The following is a 19,367-nucleotide window of genomic DNA, read 5'->3' on the forward strand; positions in this document are numbered from 1 at the left end:
ACACCTACCCCCAAAAGTCAATCTTGAGTAGCCATTTTGGGCTTCGTCCAGATGAATTTGGCCAGGATATTGTAAAAAGTTATTACAGTATTACACCCTCCAGTACTGATCTTGAGTACTCATTTTGGGACAAAACAGTATATATTGCAACTTGGCTTGACGAGGGCGGAGAGCATTTGCTAGGGCAGTCACGGGGCTTCTAAGATTGTTAAGGGAGCAGGAATGGATCAATTCACAAGTCAAAGGGGGTGAGAGTGCTGCTAGGCTATGGGGTCATGGAAACTTCAGTGTTCTAAAAGAGGGAATTTTTGACACTCTTAAGCCTCACATGGTATTGAAGTGAGCTCACAAACTGATCCCTAAGTTGACACCCATCTCAAAAAGTTACCCACTTGAGTATTTCTATTGGAGAACTTGCTCCCGGGGGATGAGGTTGATCATGACAAGTTATATACTCATTGATTGACAGTAAAGCTCTATTTATTTCGCCGAAAATGACTAATTTGGAAAATATTTTCCTAAAAATAACCGCTTGTATCACTTGAAATAATTAGTCAATGAAAAATATTTTCAATATCGATAACAATTTATGTCTAAACAATTTTGTGGATGATGAAAATATTTTTCATTCATTCAATTTTATAAATAATACAATCGATTATTTTTAGGGAAATGCTTTTCCAAATTATTAATTTTTCGTGAAATAAACGAAGCCTAAATTCTCCCTTCTTCTTCGATGCGAGTTGTCATGCATGCACAACTTTTTTCACTAATAGCCGACTTTCCAATTTATAACTTAAGCGTTCCAAATTGCATTTTCTCTGAGCAGGTATTATGTCCTCCAAGAATAACCTTTATGTACTCTACGGTCAATAATAACCGTAAATTATAGTACAAGGAGTTAGTGAGACCCGTGCAAGGAATGAGATTGGCGATTATGAAAGGTCTCTAGTACCTAAAACATTTACACCTGGAGGACTCAAAATATTTTCATTCCGAAGAATTGAGCGCACAAACTTTTCTTTATAGCACCATAAAATGCTGCTTTCATGAAGATGGCAATGACAGGTTCCTCTCTTTTGATCTATGATGGTCAGGAAATTGAGCTCCAGCAATTTGATGGGCGAAAAAGTCTCATCTTTTTCACATCTATCAGCAATGGAATACTTGTAAGTATCACCGTTGTTGATTTAGTTGTGTCTGCACGTCACTTTTGATCTAGGAAGCACGGACACTCTCAGAGGGCCTTCGCATCGGTGATGCATCCAACACAATTCAACATGCGACCGACACGTGGTCAACATGTATTAGACATCCAACACGTGATCAGCGCTCCAAACACACCAGCGACACGCGAGTCCATCATCCTGACATGCATGGAGTCAATTTTAAACATTTTCAATAAATCAGGGGTCAAAATGTAAATCTATCAAAAAAATATATACTTAAATCATATTCCCAGCCACCCAAAAATTAATAATATACCTAGCTAGCCCAAAAAAACCTAATCATGAATCCTTAATAGAAAAATAGAAGAAGAAGAAGAAAGGGAAAAGTGTTATAAAAGTCTTAAACCTATTGCATTGGTGTCAATTTAGTCTTAAACCTTTTTTTTATGCCAATTCAATCCGAAACCTTTTCTCTTTGTGCCAATTCAGTCCTTCCGGATAATTTTGGCTGAATTTTACTAACGTGGACACCGGCCGACTTATGTGGCACCATTGGCGATGACGCGGACAACGTTTAATAATATTTTTAATATTTTTTCGATTTTTTTAATATTTTTTATTCTTTTTTTCTTTTTTTCTTTCCCCTTCTTCTTCCCCTACTAGCAACCAACTGAAGGCTAGGGCCGGCTAGGCCCCTCGCCGGTCTCTAGCAAGCCCCACTGGCCACTGATGACGATAAGCCTCACCTATCTAATGGCGAGGTGAGCCTCGCCCTCACCAGTGGTCGCGAGGTCGCGGACTTCGACCTCACCAGCAGCTGGATGAGGTACGACCTTGCCGAATTTGGCGAAGATCTGGCGAGGTCGGGCCTCACCCATGGCTAGCAAGGCTTGACCCTCGCTAGATTCGGCGGGGGCCATGGGTAAGGCCCAAACTCACCAGATTTAGCAAGGTCGTGCCTCGCCTAGCCGTTGGAGAGGGCTCGAGCCTCGCCAGTGGCTAGTGGGGCTTGCCGGTCCTAGCCTCCAACTGGTTGCCAGATTGGCGATCGGCACAAGGAAGAAGAAAGGGAAAGCTAAAAAAAATTAAAAATTAAAAAATATATATTAAAATATTATTAAAAGTTGTCCACGTCATCGTTGACGGTGCTATGTAAGCCAGTCGGTGTCCATGTTAGCAAAATCCGACCAAAATTAGCGGAAATGACTGAATTGGTATAAGACAAAAGGTTTATGACTAAATTTGTACCAAAAAAAGATTTATAACTAAATTGGCACAAATGCAATAAGTTTAGTACTTTTCTGACACTTTTTCCGAAGAAGAAACTCACCGTTGGTATGTATGTCCTCTTTCTCTCTCTGTATCTCTCCCTTTCTCAATTTCTCTTTCACTTATTTGAAAGATTCTCTTGCTAATATGTAAATTTATGGATTATTGAAATGGAATGTAGTTGAATTTGTCAATTCGAAACAATGAATGATATTAACAAATGGTGGATTAATGTATTTAGTGTAAATTCATTCTAGGCTCTTTTTTATTATTTATTTATTTGTGACTTTGAATCAAATTAATTTGATTGAAATAACCATAAAAATGATCATTTATTATGTATATATAAAAATATATATTTAATATACAACGGATCCCAACGTGTCGGAATTCTCTATTTTTTGAGTAATGACGTATCAGCGTGTCGTATCGCGTGTCGGTACTACTTAGCTTTTGATTAAGCACCGCCGGGAGTCAACTCATGATTTAATGATTAAGGTTGTGGTTTAGGAGATGTAGGCTTTTGAATGTTGCCCTAATGTGTGTGGAAACATCCTGCTTTGGCTATGGACCTGGTTAACTTGATATTAGGTGTTCTAAACTTGGTATTTTCCAGAGATTTGTCCAACAATCAGCGTACAGGAGCAATACCAGAAACTCTGTCCGAATTGCAAAATCTTAGGTATCTGTAAGTTAATGTGGCAAAATGAAGCAGCAAATTATTTCAAGTGGAGAAACCTCTAATCATGGCTAAATTTGCAGAAATTTAAGTGGAAACAACCTGATTGGATCAGTTCCTGAAGCTCTTAAGAAAAGGGTTCTGGACAATACTTTAATCATGAGGTGCTCTCTCTCTCTCTCTCTCTCTCTCTCTCTCTCTCTCTCTCTCTCTCTCTCCCTCTCTCTCTCTCTCGTTGAGTCGGATGCAACTTCTATAGGGTGGCAAGACTATCGACATGTTTTTTTTTTAATGTGATTAAAAGCAAATAAGAAGGCCAACTTGTCATCACCATATGGCAATGTTGATAGGAATTTAAGTTCAGCTCCTTCATTCTTTTGTGGCAGTTTGACAGGAAACACGAATCTTTGCGGAGTTGATCCTTGCTTGCGGAAGAAGAAACAAAAAAACATCCTTGTTCCGGTTGTTGCATCAGTTTCAGGTTTCTTTGTAGTTCTCTTTGGTGCTTTGGCCATCGTTTGGTTAATTAAACGGAAAAGAATAGCTGGTAAGTTTTCTTCCTTGTCCTGTTTGCACAATCTACATTGCATTTGACGACAATCTTGACATTGCTTTTCCTTTGGTAGAGTTATATCTGCAACAATGTCTTTTCAAGGATAATTTTATTGAGAATATACAATTCAGCAACTTGCTATCTCTTCTCACTCACCCTAAGGGTATTATTTTACAATCTCATCGTCATTGCAATCTGGAATAAAGGTGCCTTTAATCAAAATTTCAAAATGCAAGTAATCTGAGTTACGTAGTGACCAAAAGAAAATGGAAAGGAGAGAGACAGTAATTACCACAGCATGGTCGCATCAGCATCACGAAGAGAAAGTGCATTATTTGGCTTAACTTATCGACAATAAATTTCTGATTTTTTCTTTTCCAAAAGTAACCGTGCTATGCATGCGAAGGACTTATAACAACTTGAGAATACAACTTTGTCCTTAACATTTCAATGCTCCCTAAAAGAAAGTTTGATTGTACAATCTCAAACTTGTCTGTATGTATTGAGCAAAGAACACAGTTGTAAGCATATTGATGGCAGCTGACAGATAATCCCTCGCCAGATCTTTTGATTTTTGGTCCTCTTCCCCGTCAATCTTTCCTACGTCTTTTAATTGTTGAGGACGCAGTTGGAGTTATTTGTCTTGAAAGTCTACCATCCAAAGTGTAGTCGCAAAACTCATAGGAAACTTTTTGATACAGGATCTAGTGAAAGCATGCTGAGATTAAAAAATCGACCTTTTACGTATGGAGAGGTTTCAAGAATCACTGGGAACTTTCGACAAGTGATTGGTGAAGGCGGATTTGGAAAGGTATATCTTGGTACACTAGAGAACGGCACTGAAGTTGCAGTGAAGATGCTCTCTAAATCATCAAAGCAAGGGTACAAGGAATTTCAAGCCGAGGTCAGACAGGATGATGGAATCATTCTTCCTTTTTAAACTCAACTAATACTCACTTACACCAACTAATACTCACTTACACAGATGTACGTTCAGAAACTTCCTCTTAGACTATTATCAGTATACATTATGACAATACAAAATCGTGATATTGCAGGATCAACTCTTAATGATTATTCACCACGGAAACTTGGTTTCTTTGTTTGGATATTGCGATGATTCCAGGCACATGGCACTAATATATGAATACATGGCTAATGGAAATTTAAGGCAACATTTATCAGGTGCGTGTTTATGTTCTGTTGTGTTGTTTCCTCTGTATAATAATCCTGAAAAACTCTATTTCTTGCTCATAGGTAAAGTTAAGATGCAACCACCAGAGGACCATCTGAAGGTCTTGACGTGGAGTAGGAGACTACAAATAGCTGTTGATATCATGTAGCACAAGGTACTTGAATGAGATATACACAGTTGTAGGTTTTCTTCCCGTCATTGCTTTGGCATTATTGACACGGTTTCTGCGAGGATTTCAGGTTTGGATTATCTGCATAACGGTTGCAAGCCACTAGGGGTGTCAACAAAACCCGGGCTGACCCGGCCCGGACCGTCTCGGCCCGACTTAGCCCTAAAATTTGAGATATTTTGGGATCGGGTCTCAATTTGACCCTAAAACTTGTACCACCATTAGGGTTGGGGTATAATCGAGCCCACCCATTGACACTCTGGGCCGACCCGTTGACTCTCCCTCTCTCAGTCTCTCTCCCATTCTCTCTCCCCTCTCTGCGCGCATAGCACTGCAGGATGAAAAAACCCTAGGTTTGACGTCGTCGTCGTCCTCTTCGTCGCCCTCGATCTCCGAATCGTCCTCGTACTGGAACACCCAGCGGGACTCCGTCGAGTCCATGGACCCCATGCCGACCACCGCCTCTCCCCTCTCCGATTCGCCGTCCTCCGCCATACACTGATCAGGTGGGAGAAGAAGTTCGAAGATAAGTACCCTGTCGTCGGTCGCGTCGTCTCTTATCTCCCTCTGCGTGTGCGGATGTCGATGGCTTCGATTGGATTGCTAGGGCTTGTAGCGCGAGCTTCGCTTGTTTGTTGGGTCTTCGGTAATTTGTTTTCGAATCTCTAGTGATTTGAGTCGGTGCATCGATGGGGGGTTTTGATGGGATATTGGTTTTTTTTTTTGTTTGTGGTGACAGGAGGAGCTGCAGAGGACGAATCTAGAGCTGGAGTCGTATAAGGAGAAGATATAGGAGAACCAAGAGAAGATTAAGCTCAACAAGCAACTCCCTTACCTGGTCGGCAACATTGTGGAGGTAACTTTTCGGAATTGGTTTGACTGTAAAACGGGTCTGATTGAAGGGCTCTTGTTGTGCTCGTGATTTGGGGACTGTCCCTGACAAATCTCTGTTGAAAATTCGGGGTGTGGCAAGTTACGTCTCGCATGATGTCTTTGTAATTTGGGCTGACTGAGGTCTTTTCTCCGAGAGTTTATAGCTATAGTGTGTTTTCTTGGCTGATGAGTGATGATAATGTGTTCCTCGTATAATATGCTCGTTGTCTCCCTTCTTGCTTTGAGTTATCCTCTGATTGGAATTTATTATGCTTAAAGATTCTTGAGATGAACCCTGAGGATGAGGCTGAGGAAGATGGTGCCAATATTGATCTGGACTCGCAAAGGAAGGGCAAGTGTGTCGTCCTGAAGACATTGACACGGCAGGTATGGCTTTTGGGAAGAACACAAAGCCTTGTTGGGTTCACTTGCGGCACCAGTAGTTTTAATGGCGTCGATGATGAACCCTGAATTACCCACCCAAGGTGACGCATGAACAGCAACTCCATGGACATTGCTTTGTCACTTGGTTTATGATGTCTATTGATATTGTATCATGGCCAAGCCTTGTCCATTGTGGTTTGGAACTTCCTTCATTTCATGTATATTGTACTTTTGAACCCGTCCTTCAAAGATAAGTGAAAAAAAAAAAAGAAACTGAACTTTTGTACCCGAAGGAGTGCTAACAATTAAATTCAATTTTTCAGTAAGTTGATTGTCTATCTTAGGAAGAAGAGCTGATGAAAGGAAGATTTTCAAGGGGACTTGGACAAAGGCTTTCTTTAGCGGAATCGATTTCTTTTCTTTTCTTTTCCTTTCCTTTGGGGGTTGGGGGATGAGGGAAATGAGGAATGCTGTTATATTGTATGCTTGATGCAGTTGGTATCCCTTCCTAAAACTAGGATTACGAATAATCATTGAAAAATTGACACAATTTTTTTTTCATCTGCCTTTCATGATTTTGCACTCTTATCGTATGATCTTGTTATTTAAGCTTTTCAAGGAGATTGCTGAAACTCTACTATCATTGGAGCAGTTATAAGTTAACTTGCTGTATCCCATTTTACCAGCCCCCGTTACTGAAGTTAATTTTTTTGCTGTTATAGAATTCTGTCAGACGGTCTCTTGATGGATATCCTATCTCAGCCATTTTGTGCTTTGAACAGATAGTCAGTGTCCCTAGGCTAATAGATAGAAAATATTTACAGTTTTGTAGAAGATAGATAACCTATTCGTTAAGTGCCTGATTAACTGGATGTTGGAGCTTCACATACTTGCACTGCTAGAGGACAGAAATATCTGAATTTTTTATTTCCTGCGAAGGAATGGTTCCTGGAAGGTTGATGTATCTGTTTGTTACTGTGAAGACTATTCTATTTACTTATTGATGCCAATAGTAGATGTTATTATCATGCTCACTTAAATTGATGTTTTCTTGTAGCCTTTGTGCTGTTCATAGAATGGAACAATGTGTTTTGCATCTCTTTATGCCTCGAGGTAGAGGCATATTGCTTCTTGCTGAAATGAGCTCAGCTGGTAACCTAGCCACAGGGGATTACACTGTAACGGCCCGAATTTCGATGTAATTCCGGGATCAATAAAATTGACAATATTTCGCATTTCATTTTGGTAAGTCTCGCCCGGAGCTGATCACTCTTGGGATACTAACCAATGGGGTATGGCTAACTAGGAAACGGTATATGGACCAGGGACTCGATAGTGAACGGGACACCGATCTCGAGATATGATGAGGGAATATTTTGGGCCAACGTGGGCCGATCTTAGGAAAGGTGATGGATTTGGTTTGGCCATGGCCAACAATGTACAATCGGATCGCAGGTGATTCTGCAAGACCGAAAGTGCACGTGACCAACCAGCCCTGAACCTGAACCGAAAGATCGCGACCTCTGGAACTAGTGATGATTTCTCATTCTCTCAATGATCGGGACCGTTGTAAGTCGAATAACCCTAGGTCGATACGCGTAGATCCTAAACAGCCGCCCGTTAGTGAGAGACCCTGAAATTGAAAGTTTAGCGAGTTTTGTTCACGGAATTGGGTCCGGATTTCGATGCCGATTTTCGAAGGCTTAAGAGACTATTTTTGGGAATCTGACGTCGTATTACGCTGGCGACACACGTTTGGAGTTAGTACGAGTAAAAATTGGAATTTCGGTCCGGGGGTGAAAAATTACGATTTTGCCTCTCGGGACGCCAGCGTTGCTTTTCGAGGCCAAATGAGGTTATTTTTCGAGGCCGACACCATTTTTGGGTGGCCACGCATACCAGGAGTCGTTATGGCCAAAAATTGGAATTTCGACAAAAAATTGGAAAATAATATTATTTTATTCCCGAAACTTCGCAGTCGATTTTCGAGGGCTTAGAAAGTGAATTTGTCGAATCCGACGCCATATTATGTTGGCCAGGCACATATGGAACACGTATGTGCGAAAATTGGAATTTCGCCCTGAGACCGGAAAAATGACGGTTTTGCCCCTGGGCCGTTTTCGGGTCCGAATTTTTGGGAAATTTTTGGGATAAGTAACTATGGTTATCAGCTGCATTATTGGCACCAAAGACCCAATTGTCCCTCAATTATTTAAGCATATCTCTTTAGAACCGTTAGATTAGGGGCGTTTTGGTCATTTTTCACGGATTGGCGACACGTGCGCCCCTTGGCTGCCATGTTTGACCAGATAAGACTCTCTCTCTCTCCTCTCACCCTCACTCACGGCAGAACCACCCCCAGCAGCCCCCACCAGCTCTTTCTCTCCCATTTTCTCTCTTTTCCCTCATGGTTTTGTCTTGCCGGAGCTCGCCGCCGGCCACCGGAGCGCCGCCGCCGGCCACCGGAGCGCCGCCGCTGGCTGCCGTGCCTCGCCGTCGACCACCTCAGCCCCCAGCCTGAGCCTCGCCTCCGTCTGACCCCTTTCCCTCTCTCTTTCCCTCTCTTTTTCTCTCTTTTTCTCTCCCGGTTTAGCACCGCCGCCACGTCGAAGCCTTGCCGGACCTTCATCGGAGCTCGGATCGCCGTTCCGTCGCCACCCAGCCGTCTAGCCTCACCGTACGACGCCGACTGTCACCGTTCGTACGGTGTCCTTACGGTCGTACTGTAGCGTCCGTACGCCGCCGTCCGTACGGCCCGCCGTTCCGTCACTGCCACTTCGCCGGCCACCGTTTTTTCCTCCCGTCCGTACAAGTCCGTACCGCGTGAACAGTGCCGCGTGAACAGTACACGCCGCCGGGAATTTCGCCGCCGGTTTCACTGTTCATCAGTGATCGGCCGCCGTTCCTCGTCGTCGTGATCTTGGATTAAGTGAGTAAAATTCCTAAACCCGGATTAGGACTGTTAGTGCGTTTTTCTGGACTGGTTTAGGTATTATCGGTACAATTTGGACTGGCTTAGATAGTATCAGTGTGTATTTCAGACTGGGTTGAGGACGGATTGGTAGAAATTATCATTTGGAAATTTAGTGGATTAATGAGAATTATTTGGGGAGATTAATTGGATTAAATGACCAATTTAGTAGCCCGTTGGAAAATTACGGGTATGTCCGGGTTGGTGATTGTACGTCAATTATGCTTAATTGTGGTTGATTTCGATCTGCTATGTCGTATGTGGTGTGGCTGATTTTATGGAGTGCGATTGGCCATTGTTTGGTTTACAATGATTTACTGATTTGTGAATCGCACGTTAGGCCACACGGTATTAATTGGGCCAATTAAGCACGTGTTGTGACATTGGGTGTCTGAATTATATTGGTGCTCGTGGTGCATTGCATTGCATAACATGGACACGCATTGCGTATGCCAAGAGTGAGGCATGTGATGAACTTGCGCGAGAATGCGTGTCTGCCATGAGCATGTGATCACCTAAAATACCCTGAAGCGTTATACGCTGGGTTCAGATAATAATGAGTTGTGTGATCACCTAAGGACCTTTGGGTCATGACCTTCGGGCCGATACCGTCCTCATGCACTTTGAAGCAGGACGATGCCCGGTACGTCCGGAAGGCGACCATCCTCATGCACTTTGAAGCAGGCTCTGGTTCGCAAGGAGAACAGTGTTGCGCCTCATGCACTTTGAAGCAGGCTAGAGACACTGGGCCAGATCGGTTGCTGCGCCTCATGCACTTTGAAGCAGGCTAGACGCACCGGGCCGTGAAAAATTGATGACTCGAGTCGTAATAAATAATAAATTGGGCGATTGCCAGTGTGCCAGTGTGGGCCAGTGGGCCGGGAAATACACGTGACATGTCGACGACATTTGCATGCATGAACATGCATGGACTGGCATGCGAGTGTGTGAGCCTCGGTGCATGAGCATGTGATTGGCGTACGTGTGATAATATGTGCCACATACGTGCCGTGATTATTATATATTGAACTGCCTAACCTGCAGGGTCGGAGGATTATTTGATTGTTGTTGCACTATGGTTTCACATATTTATTTTCCGGTCAGGAGATTGCATGCTAGCCTAGCCTAGGTTTAGGGGTTGAACTCATTGAGATTCGTCTCACGGTTGTGTAAACCGAAACATTTCAGACCCCCAGCCGTAGAATGTCGAGGGCATCACCTCTTTTTGGGATACCGCACAATATTCAGCGGTCGTCAAGCGTGCACCCCTGTGGTGATGGAGCAGCCTATGTGAGATATTATGCTGTTTTGTTTGTAAATGTGGGAGAGGCGCACTACCACACCCAAGAATATGTGGCTTGGTGCTATCGAGGAGCCGACAGAGCAATCGGACCCCCGCTCAGGACCTTTGATGTCCCGGTAGACGTGAATAATGTCATGATCCCACAGATGGTAAGTGGTGAGATTTCCGATCCTCCAACTACGCCTGATTGGAGCAGCCAGGGCGAAACCGTGGACGGACCTGCTGCTATGGTCGAGGAGGCTGAGGAACCTGAAGTGTTGTATGCTGATCCGGAACCCTTGGACCACCAGAATGAAGAAGAGCCGGTAGCCATGGAAGTAGATCACGAACAGGATGGAGAGGTTGAGGAACTGGGATCCGATCAAGAAATAGGAGCCGAGGACGAGCTGGGATTATACTTAGACCCTGAGTTAGAACCGGATTCGGTGGACGAGAGTGATGCAGCAGAGGACATGGATTCCGAGGAGTCCGAGTCCCAGGAGAGCTCGATAGAGGAGTCCTCAGGGTCCGACCCGGACTGGGGTCCCTAGGTTAGCAATACTCCTAAGTAAAGCGAGTACACCTTTTTGACTGAAGCCTGTCTTAGTCCCATCCAGTACCCCTAGCCACTGACCCTTTTGACCTAGAGGCTGCTATTATGAGTGTTGACTGCTGTTGTTGTATAAACGAATATTGTAAAAAGGTTTTTATAGCAATGTAAGTATGTACCTATTTTCTACTGCGATCGTGTTTATTGCTTGGCTATCCTTGGCTCGTATTTTATAATTGTCAGGGTTGTTTATTTAATCGCTTCCGCTTGTGCTTGTTCTCTGTTGGGCGTTGGGTCGGCGACGCTTCCTGGGACGTCGCACTGCAATCGACCAAGGTAGGGATGTTAGCGCTTCGTAGGGTACGGGGCGTGACATACACTGCAGCGGCAATAAAAATTGCAAACAAACTTAGTACAAGAACGTCTCGCTTTTGCTTATTTCTGTTTATGCTTTTTGAATTCGGAAGCCAGATGGATGAACGCCTTAGAGTTGGTTGCTTGCTTGCAGACAAACTTCAAGCATATCAAACTTAGAGAAGGAAGTTATGCGAAGCCCCAAAAAAAAAAAACCCGAAACCCGACCCGGCCCGGCTCGACCCGGGCTTTATGGTGTATGCTGAACAGGGTCTGGGGCCGGGTTTGGGCGGGTCAAGCGCGACCCTATTGGTTTCGGGTCGGGTCGGGTATCATGAAAGCCTGACCCGACCCGACCCATTGACACCCCTACAAGCCACCCATCATCCACAGAGACTTGAAGACTACTAACATTTTGCTAAACGAAGATTTCCGAGCCAAAATAGCTAATTTTGGCCTGTCAAGAGCTTTTGCAACTGAAAATGACTCTTACGTGTCGACTTGTCCTGCGGGCACTCCTAGCTACCTCGACCCCGAGTAAAGGCCAAAACTCAATACTATTGTTCTGGTTCAAAATATCGTTTGTGAACTTGACTTATGATAATGCATAATATATGGATCATTGGTGAACTTGACTTATGATAATGCATAATATGCAACATGCTTATATCCTGATAAAAGGCAATCCCAATCTCATATAATTCTTAGAATGCAGAACAGGCTGTCTGTCTCGGCGTTCCAATGCAACAACCACTATCATTGACTAGATGAGAGCTACGTGGCCGGAGAAGATGTGCACCTCCGGTACAACATTGCCTGATTCGTCAAAAAGGATCCACAGATGCGCTACAGAATAGCCCCGTCTGCAGCGACCAATGGAGGGATTCAGAAAAAAATGAGGGCTCATCTTGGAGAGCAAACCAGGAAAAACGGCCTGTTAATGATCATAGACCAACAGGAATTTTCGCAAAGCGGGACATAAGTATGTGATGACCTTTCTGTTCTGGGTACGGGGGACCTTGACTATGACATAGAAAGTGTGTCCTGAACTAGAGTTCAAGAGTCTGAATAGCGTCATCTATTTTACACAAATAGAACGTTCGCTAAGTTATCGACTTACGCTGCTAGCTAAATCAAGCGAACCTTAATCAAAGCCAACGTGATTCTGATAATTAGATAACCATCATCGCTCCAGCCAAGACATTGTCAAGAGCAACTGGAGTGAAATAGAGATTTGGTTTGGTATAAACTTGGAAAAGAAGAAGATATATCGTCACTAGATGACAGGAAATCTTAAAGCAAATCTTAGCAATGATAATGTTGTTGTCTCGGAGTAGATGATCGACCAAAGTTGCGGTCAACTCCACTGCCATTTTACTTTCTTTTATAATTTGAAAACATCTGGTGCTAGCACAAGAAGTATAAAGCCTTTGTTCAAGCATAAAATGATGCAGAAGATTTTTTTATAATCTCATTTAACGATATTTTAACATTTTTTACTCTGTCAATATGAACACAAAAATCATATTACTGTCACAATGAAACCAACTTTTAATGCTTTCTCTTTTTAAAAAAAGAAAACCATTTTCCCCATAATTTCTCTTTTTGAATGGAAAAATCATCAACCAAGTTTCTTTTATCTGGTAGAATAAAATGAGTTTAAAGCAAAGCTCACTTCTTCTATAGCAAAGTCTCAGCTTTTTAATTTCTTTAATCGTAGTGCAATGTGCATTAATTATTGAAGCAAAATTCATTATTTGTTGTTCTCGAGCGTGGGGGTACATCGTGTAACTAGTCCCATGCTTTTCTTCCTCAAGCCATCAATAAAAGCACCGAATGAATCACTCTCATCAGGGATCATTTAGGAATAATAATATGAAAGTACAAACTTTCAAATGCATTCCAAGGTACGTCATTCCATAATTCTAAAGGGAGTACCAATTTCACCTAATTAATTATATTCAATTTTACTCAAAGACCTAAGTTAACGATATCTCGGATAAATAAGTATATTTTGAGAGACGATTTAATTTTGATTCTATTAATGTGGGTCTATTGTGTGTCGAAAGTTTGTTGAATCAATGCTAACTATTTTAAAACCTTTGACTATTGTATGAAGATATTGTTTAATATTTAAAGACCGTGTTAAAGTATCACACATCGCTTATTCACAGGGTTTACATGTTCTTTATCTACATGTCGCGACCTAATCTCCCGCGGTGCACCATTTAGGGGTTTGGCTAATGGATTATTAAGTCTAGGCCTAACTCGGGCTCTCCCAAATTCTTACCAATTCGCGACTTAAGGTTTAAGTTCTTAACATGCAAATCGTTTCAATCAGGAGTCGCCACTAATCTATTTTTTGGTGGGTCGATTAGAAACCCAAGTAAAGTATCGGGGGAATTACTTTACTCTTATAAATCAAAGATTATGGATTTGGGAGCTTGGTTACACTAGATTACTCTAATGCCCTTTCAGTACATTTTCTCTTTTATTTCAAAAAAAAATATTTGCAGGCAGCTTGGGTTGATTTTAAACATATCCACTAACATGCTAGGTGATTATGCGGGTAGTCATGGCCACGGTTCGGAACCGACCGGTTCCGGTTCTGAACCGGCGGTTCCGGTTCGTGGCCAAGTATGAACTGGAACCGGAACCGCCCATGGCGGTTCCGGTTCCGGGCCGGTTCCGGTTCCGGTTCAGGTTCGGAACCGGTTCCGGGCCGGTTCATAATTTTTCTTTTCTGTTTTTTTTCTTTTTCTTTTCCTTTTCTTTTTTTTTTCTTTTCTTCCTCCGCCGGCCATAGCCGGGGCCGGCGGAGGTCGCCGGCGTCGGGCGAGGGCCGCCCTCGCCTGGGCTGGGCGAGGCCGGCCTCGCCAGATCGGGCGAGGGCTCGACCTCGCCCGGTGTCGGGCGAGGCCGACCTCGCCTGCAACTGGCGAGGCCGGCGAGGTCGAACCCTAGCCAGATCTGGCGAGGCTCGACCTCGCCGGCAACTGGCGAGGCCGGCCTCCCCTGAGGCCGGCGAGGTCGAACCCTCGCCAGATCTGGCGAGGCTCGACCTCGCCTGCAACTGGCGAGGCCGGCCTCGCCCAGCCCAGGCGAGGGCGGCCTCGCCTGAGGCCGACGACCTCCGCCGGCCTCGGCTATGGCCGGCGGAGGAAGAAAAGAAAAAAAAAAGAAAAGGAAAAGGAAAAGAAAGAAAACAGAAAAGGAAAAACAGAAAAGAAAATAATAAAAAAATTACTGTTCCGGTGACGGAACATTATTCAATATAAATTGTAATTAAAATGTAAATTGTAATCAAATTTGGGGACAAAAAGACAAGAGAGAAAGAGAGGGCTTGAACTTAATAAATTATCATTAAGCACATTACAATTCGTTACAACGATCTATAAAAAAAAAGGAGCACAATATATATGCCCTAAAATGATCCCAAAACCTAAGCATTTCGTGCGCAGGGGACCAGAGGTCACATGTCGTCGGATTATACTTCGGTTTCCCTAAGCTCACGTGGGCGTACCTGGTATGAGAAACAAGGGTTCCCGAAATATTTGCCAACTCCAATAGTTCTTTTACCCTCAATCGTCACTACCCGTTCCAGTACCGGTACCGGTAGTGGTAGTATCTCCGTCGTTAAAGAATTCGGATTCATTATTCCGATCTATCTCTTGTTGCCGGTATTGAGCCTTCATCCAATCAGCAACACAAGCTTGAATCTCCACTGATTCTGGAGCTAATCTTGAACGATGTTCGTCCAAAATATTACCTCCGGCACTGAATGCTTGTTCGACCGCAACTGTGGAACAAGGGGTTGAAAAAATCTGTTTTGCAATAAGAGAAAAGATTGGGTATTGGCTTGCGTGCCTCTTCCACCAATCCAAAATTAAAAAATCTGTACCACCTTCGGATTCAGTAAACTCAAATAAAATGGTTAGATAAATCTCTAATTCAGAAATATTTCCTATTACTCCCTTTTGTTTTTTTTGTCTATATAATAAAAGTTGGTACCCTCAACTAATTTTACCTGTACTGTCATTTTGTATCTCCGTAGATTGAGAAGATCCAATATCACCTAAATTATATTTAGTATAAAATTCATGATATATTTCTATTACTACGTTTTTAACCTCACGTACTATGGTTGTAGCATTTATCGCATCATAATGTAAACATTGATAATAGGTACGCAAAAAATCATTTAAGCCATCCAATTTGCAACGCGGATAAAAAACACAAGCAACTAAATAAATAATGGGAATTTCGCTATAATAATGTAGCCACTTCATTTTCATTGCAACTAAAGTATGTTGTAATTCAACATCATTTTCATATTCATCAAAAATTCCGACAATATTAGTACACTCTACTAAAAATAAATGTGTAGTAGAATAATAAACACCGGACAAAGTATAAGTTGCATCATTAAAAACCTTTAAAACATCTAAATTTTTTTGGCAAATATCCCACTCTTGTAGGTATAAATTAATCTGAGGTATATTATTAGAAATGAATGCACATAATAAATCTTTATATGCTAAAGATTCACTAAGCAAGTGGAAAGTAGAATTCCAACGAGTTGGAACATCTCTTGGAAATCTTTTTGGCTTTTTGCCATTTTTTCTACAAAATCTACCTCATTCTTTCATTTTTTGGGAATGTTTCCATAAAAATTGAATCGCCGTTTTTATTGGTTGAAGAAAAATATCATGAGTTTTCAAACCATCTTGTACACATAAATTTAAAACATGACAAGCACATCTAACGTGAAAAAGTTTTCCGCCAAAAGCGGGTTTACAAATATTTTCTAAATCGGCAATTGAAGCGGTATTTGCTACGGCATTATCAAAACCAATTGAAAAAAATTTGTTAAGCAAATAATATTCTTTTAAAACTTGCCTAATTATTCTATAAATATTATTTGCCGTATGCTTATCATCGAAAACTCTAAATGCAATAACTCTTTTTTGAATACTCCACTCGTCATCTATCCAATGACATGTTATGCCCATGTAAGAATGATTTTGCCAATGATCACTCCAAATATCACTATCTATATGCACGCATCCATTAAATTGCATAAAAAAGTTTTGTAAATCTTTTTTTCCATTTTTGTCAAGATCTTTAATTACTCGTTTAGTTGAATTTCTAGGAACACGTTTTGCTTGTGGAGCACATGCTTTTTGTACAAATTCATTAAAACCAAATCTTTCTCCAAAATTAAATGCTAAATGCTCAACGGAAATAAATTTGCCTAATTCTTCCTTATAAGTTTTTTCATTAAAACGAAATAAAGGGGAAGTGTTAGGATTGACGTACCCGGAAATTTGTTGTTGCCCGATATCGATTCCCGTTTCGGTTGGATGTTTGCTCCTAAGATGTCGTTTAAATGTTCCATATGCTTGTCCACCTGTATATTTATATATTTTCGTTTAAATGTTCCATATCCTTGTCCACCTGTATATTTATATATTTTCCCACAATATTTACAAATTATATCATACCTTTTTTGACCAATATCAAACCTTTCCATTTTCGTGAAGTGATTCCAAATGTCAGATGTAAATTCCCGTTCCGCTTCCTTTGTTGTAGATATTTCAGCAGGAGGATGAAAACTTTCTTGCATCGGGACGCGCTCCACATCGGGAAAAATGTTGATTTCATCATCTTGAAAATCTGCATATTCACGAGGATCAAAAGAATGATGGGATTCCGTCATGATATTCTTACCTTTGCCAGTTGGCACTCAACTTCCACTTGCCATTTTTTGAGTGGATTGAGAGAATTGAACGGATTAATTGGGAGAATTAAGAAAGAATTGCGTTGATTGAGAAAATTGAGAGAATTTAAGAGAATTTGAGAGAATTTCGAGTATTGAGAAATTTGACACTTGAGAGAAGAGAATTTGAGAGAATTTGAGAGAATTTGAAAGAATTGTGAGTATTGAGAGAATTTGAGAGAATTTATAAGAAAAAAATGAGAAGAAAATTTAGGATTAAAAAAAAGAAAAGATAACCGTTGCAATTTTGCAACGGTTATCTTTTTTTTTTTTTATAAATTTTTGCCCGTTTGGGAGTTGGCCTTGGCCGTTGCCAGGGCAGCCTAAAGGCTGCCCTGGCAACGGGCCGCAAGGCGCAAGCCTGTTGCGGGGGTTTTTTTTTTTTAAAAAAAAAATTTGCCCGCAGTAAGGCCTGTAGCCTGCAGACGTGCAGGCCCTGCTGCGGGGGGGGGTTTTAAAAGAAAATTTTGCCCGTTGCCAGGGGTTGCCCTGGCAACGGGCCGCAGCAGCAGCATGGCCTGCACCTGCAGGCTGTGCTGCAGCTTTTTTTTTTTTTTTTTGAACCGGGCCCGGAACCTAAAAATTTCTGGAACCGGAACCGGGCCCGTAGGGCACGGGCCGGTTTCGGTTCCAAACCGCGGGCCCGGTCAACGGGCCGGGCCCGGATTTGAGCGGGCCGGTTCCGGGCCAAAACCGGCCCGTGGCCATGACTATATGCGGATGCGCAACCAATAATAAAACACTCAATAATGCAAAGCAATAAATAAATTACAAGATAGGGACTTACCTCAAAGCATCGAAAGTATTTACAATGTTAGTTAGAAAATCACATTGACAATCCTAATATGATTTCTAATTAACACGCAATTTCACTCAAATCTTTTTTAAGGTTTTCTCTGATTTAATGAAAACTAAACTTTATGCAATGCATTCTACGTCTAGTATGACATGCGACATACGATTTATTTAAATGTCCTAATTCTAACAACAATAAAATGCACTATATCTAATGTGGCACGCAAATGAACCTAGACGTGAGATTTCTAATGATGAGAATTAATTTATATGCAACTACTCTAATATCTAAGAAAAGAATCTAATCTATTCTAAGAAAATAATCAAAATTTATTCTAAACATGCAATATATTATCTACTCAAATTTTACCTAATCTTTTTGTATATTTTATGGAAAGACAATCAATTCAATTCAAACAAAAGACGAAAAAAATAGCAATGAACACGACACCCAATCACAAGAAATATTATCCATATCCATTTAAATTTAGAAACAATAGATTGACAAATCATATCTTGGGCATGAGGATCGAATTGTTCAGTCTTCCGCACAATCGCGAATCATATCTTGGGCGGGAGATCGGATTGACGATTTTCTATGCGATCGCGAGTCATATTTCAGGCATAAAATTGGACTGTCGATCATATGCACGTTGTGAAATTATGAAATAATTCCTAATTTAAAAGCTATTCGATAACTTATTGGATACGATAATATTATTCAAAGATTCGCATAAGATTGTAATATTTAAAATAATGAAACAATATACTCAAAAAGCAAATTAAATGTGATTTTTACCTAATTCGAATATTTGCTTTTTAAGTTTAGATCGGCGGATAGTGGCTCGCGGATTGGGGTGGTGACAAAGCAAGCGCCCGACAGCAAAAGGGCACACGGTGGGCACGCGGTGGCACTCCATAGAAAACTAGTGATCCAAAGAAAATTTTCTTTGGTCTTTTTACTTTGACCAATAACAAGCTTTGATAACCACTCAACTTTTGACCGAATCTGGTTGCTCTTGTGACGATTTTCTTTGATTATTGAACTTTGATTCTCAAAGCCCAACAATCAAATTCTTCACTTGTCTGTTGCTCGATCACTCCGTGTCTACCAAATAGAAGGTCTGCAACAAAATAGAGTAAATCGTCTAAAGAAAAACTAGTGAGATTGCAGCCCACCGCTTGGAAGATAGCTCGATGGCAAAGCCAGTCTGGTTGTGGAGGGACGTCGGGCTGAAGTCGTCGCAGCTGGTCGGCAAAAGAAGCAGGTGAATCAAGCCGAAAGCAGCAGTAGGTGGCTTCGTTGATCGTCACGGGAAGTGCGACCAAAGAACAGCACGGGTCA

The 19,367-nt window shown here is 41.8% G+C and overlaps 1 protein-coding gene and 1 long non-coding RNA gene across 2 annotated transcripts; both read left to right on the forward strand.

Moving 5' to 3' along the window:
• The first annotated feature begins 1,158 nt into the window (after positions 1 to 1,158).
• On the forward strand, positions 1,159 to 11,989 carry LOC115691010 (receptor-like protein kinase At3g21340). Its single transcript, XM_056309297.1, has 9 exons — positions 1,159 to 1,169; positions 3,055 to 3,126; positions 3,201 to 3,281; positions 3,504 to 3,664; positions 4,372 to 4,574; positions 4,729 to 4,855; positions 4,952 to 5,009; positions 5,097 to 5,142; positions 11,825 to 11,989. The coding sequence occupies exons 1-9, from the start codon at positions 1,159 to 1,161 to the stop codon at positions 11,987 to 11,989; spliced, it is 924 nt and encodes a 307-aa protein (XP_056165272.1).
• On the forward strand, positions 5,209 to 7,325 carry LOC130137538 (uncharacterized). The gene is made up of 3 exons (XR_008815952.1): positions 5,209 to 5,540; positions 5,774 to 5,890; positions 6,187 to 7,325. It is a non-coding gene; the product is annotated as an uncharacterized LOC130137538 (long non-coding RNA).
• Positions 11,990 to 19,367: the final 7,378 nt, after the last annotated feature.

The sequence above is a fragment of the Syzygium oleosum genome, unplaced genomic scaffold (assembly GCF_021117445.2).
Source record: "Syzygium oleosum isolate NSW1041296 unplaced genomic scaffold, Sole_v2.1 Sole_v2.03, whole genome shotgun sequence".
Taxonomy (NCBI): Eukaryota; Viridiplantae; Streptophyta; class Magnoliopsida; order Myrtales; family Myrtaceae; genus Syzygium; species Syzygium oleosum.